This window comes from Mandrillus leucophaeus, unplaced genomic scaffold (assembly GCF_000951045.1).
Source record: "Mandrillus leucophaeus isolate KB7577 unplaced genomic scaffold, Mleu.le_1.0 Scaffold342, whole genome shotgun sequence".
NCBI lineage: Eukaryota > Metazoa > Chordata > Mammalia > Primates > Cercopithecidae > Mandrillus > Mandrillus leucophaeus.
In genome coordinates, this window is record NW_012103610.1 from 281,341 (window position 1) to 284,113 (window position 2,773).

The following is a 2,773-nucleotide window of genomic DNA, read 5'->3' on the forward strand; positions in this document are numbered from 1 at the left end:
TAGTAGAGACAGGGTTTCACCGTGTTAGCCAGGATGGTCTCAATCTCCTGACCTCGTGATCCGCCCGTCTCGGCCTCTCAAAGTGCTGGAATTACAGGCTTGAGCCACCGCGCCCAGCCGAAAGGAGAAACCTTTCTAAGAGGCAAGATATACTTCACACAGGTACATAATTTGTCATTTTCACATAAAATCAGTGACCTTCATAATTCTGAAACATATTCAATAAAATCATACGGCAAACACTAAACATACACACTTACAAGCCAATAAAATCATAATAAATATATGTGTATGGAGCCTATTGTGTTAAATAAGAATTACTATCCAAAAAATTAAAGATCACATAATCTTTACTACTACTACTACTAATACTACTGGGCCTAATTCTGGATATAATCAAGTTAACTGCAGCTCTGAGCAAATAAGCAATATCCAAAGTATTAAAAATTGAGAAAATAAGAAATACAGCATGTCCTCAAATACTACTGTTTTGTTCGTTTTTTATAACACAATGGGGGCCAGTGGTGGGGAGAGCTGAGGCCCAGCCGCGACCACTATCTACATGGAGTTTGCACGTTCTCTCCCTGTTTACATGGGTTTCACTCCAGGTACTTCGGTTTCCTCTCACATTCAAAGCCATGCAAGTTAAGTGAACCAGCATATTTGAATGGTCCCCGTCTGAGCGAGTGGGAGTACACTCTGCGATACGATGGCATCCTGTCTAGGGCTGATTCCTGCCTTGTTCCACCAGTTGCTGAGATAGGCTCCCACTACCCATGAGCCTAAAATAAAACAACTGGGTAAATAATTACCTTATTTTTATTTCTTTCTTAAATAAATGTATAGCTCATATTTATTTCAATGATTAGTATCACAAGTGTTTTAGATCCTTATTTAGAAGTTTGGTGATTTTCTGTTACCAAAATATGGCATAGGAACTGAATCTCATTTGTATCAAGTAGCCTATGGTAAAACTGGTTTCATTTCATTGAAAGTTGCAATTTCCAAGAACCTATCAGTAATGTTAAGTGACAACTTATGGTATAGAAATATGATGCATATACCAAGTAAGTTGAGGAAAAGGAAAATTAGAGGAACATGACAGAATGTGTGCAAATTTGTTGACAAAGAAAATAAAAAACATTGATCTAAATATTTAAATGCTATAAAGTAACCTTTGAAAGTAACTATTAAACTGAACCAACCTTGTCAAAGCAAACAAGATTCAGCTGTCCACAAATATTTATTCTTTGGGGACTGATACAGAAAATACCGATTTTTTTCAGTCTTCTCTGAGCATACACAATACCAGCAGTCATTGCAGCAGGAAGTGCGGGGGGCACAGTGATTGTGATAATATCAAGAGACTCGATAATTATGACCCCAACTTCTACCTACAATTAACACAAAAATAAATGTCAAACCCCCAATATTATTTGCTGATTTAATATGGGTATTTCTTTAGTGAAAATCTGTAAGTCATTTTCAATTGTGAATTTCAATGTTGTGTGTGTGTGTGTATATATACATATCTATTAACCATTTATAATTTTTTCTTCAGATATTTCTGCAAAATAAAAAAGCTCAATGAATTATAGAATGACAACTACTTTCAAAAGAAACTTATCTCATTTTCATAGCGCTACATACTTCACACATGACATACTTCAAAGCCGGTCAACAAGCTTTATCAGATATTGACTCAGCATGCACACACGTTACTGTGCCAGTCTCCACATCTGACAAGCGGCGCCTTCAATTAAATAATCAAAAATCATTTTAACACTGTATATTACATCTCAGAGGTAAAAAAAGAGAAAATAAACCTTTTGGTGAGTACGTGGGTTTTTTTTTTTAAAAGTCACAAGACCAAGTAAAAGATCATCTAAACCAGAGCCATCCAAAAGAAGTGTCCTTTATAATGGAAATGTTCTATAGCTGGACTTTCTAATATCATAGCTACTAGTCTCACGACTGTGTTAGCATTAAATTAATTAAAATTAAATTAGTTTAAAATTTCAGTTCCTCATTCTCACTAGCCACATTTCAAATCCTCAATAGCCACATGTGATAAATAATTGAGGTTCAAACCATATTAAGAGTCCCACATACATACCTCATTTAAAATGCTATTAATAATAGTATAGATAAATCCAACGCCAGCAACTGCCACAAGACATAGTAGAAACAAGTAGGCATCTCTGTAGAGTTTAAAATCAGTTGGTTTGGGATACAATATGGAACGAACAAGCTGTCCTTTGGAAGTACTAAATCCTATCAAGAAGAGAAGAGAATTATTTATATTTTTATAAGAAAATGAGAATTATCTCCCATAACAGAATCTCTTTTATTTATTTATTTATTTTTTTGAGACGGAGTCTCGCTCTGTCGCCCAGGCAGTGGTGCAATCTCGGCAATCTCGACTCACTGCAAGCTCCGCCTCCCGGGTTCACGCCATTCTCCTGCCTCAGCCTCCCCAGTAGCTGGGACTACAGGCGCCCGCCACCTTGCCCAGCTAGTTTTTTGTATTTTTTAGTAGAGACGGGGTTTCACCAGGTTAGCCAGGATGGTCTCGATCTCCTGACCTCATGATCCGCCCATCTCGGCCTTCCAAAGTGCTGGGATTACAGGTGTGAGCCACCGCGCCCAGCCCAGAATCTCTTTTTAAACATTCAGTAGGTATCAAATATGCTGAAACAGGCAAAAAGAGATTAATTAAGAGGTTTCCTACCTGTTCTAACAACTATGGCTTTGACGAGTTCTCCGGTGTAGA

General features: G+C 37.3%; 1 protein-coding gene across 1 annotated transcript in view; it reads right to left on the reverse strand.

Annotated features, from left to right (window-relative positions):
* ATP13A3 (ATPase type 13A3) overlaps nucleotides 1-2,773 on the reverse strand; it is a 76,646-nt gene that overhangs the window by 46,527 nt on the left and 27,346 nt on the right. The window contains exons 10-12 of the mRNA XM_011988979.1: nucleotides 2,732-2,773; nucleotides 2,117-2,274; nucleotides 1,206-1,394 (exon numbers count right to left, since the gene is read on the reverse strand). Of these exons, the coding sequence (XP_011844369.1) occupies nucleotides 1,206-1,394; nucleotides 2,117-2,274; nucleotides 2,732-2,773 (389 nt within the window). The remainder of the gene's footprint in view (nucleotides 1-1,205; nucleotides 1,395-2,116; nucleotides 2,275-2,731) is intronic.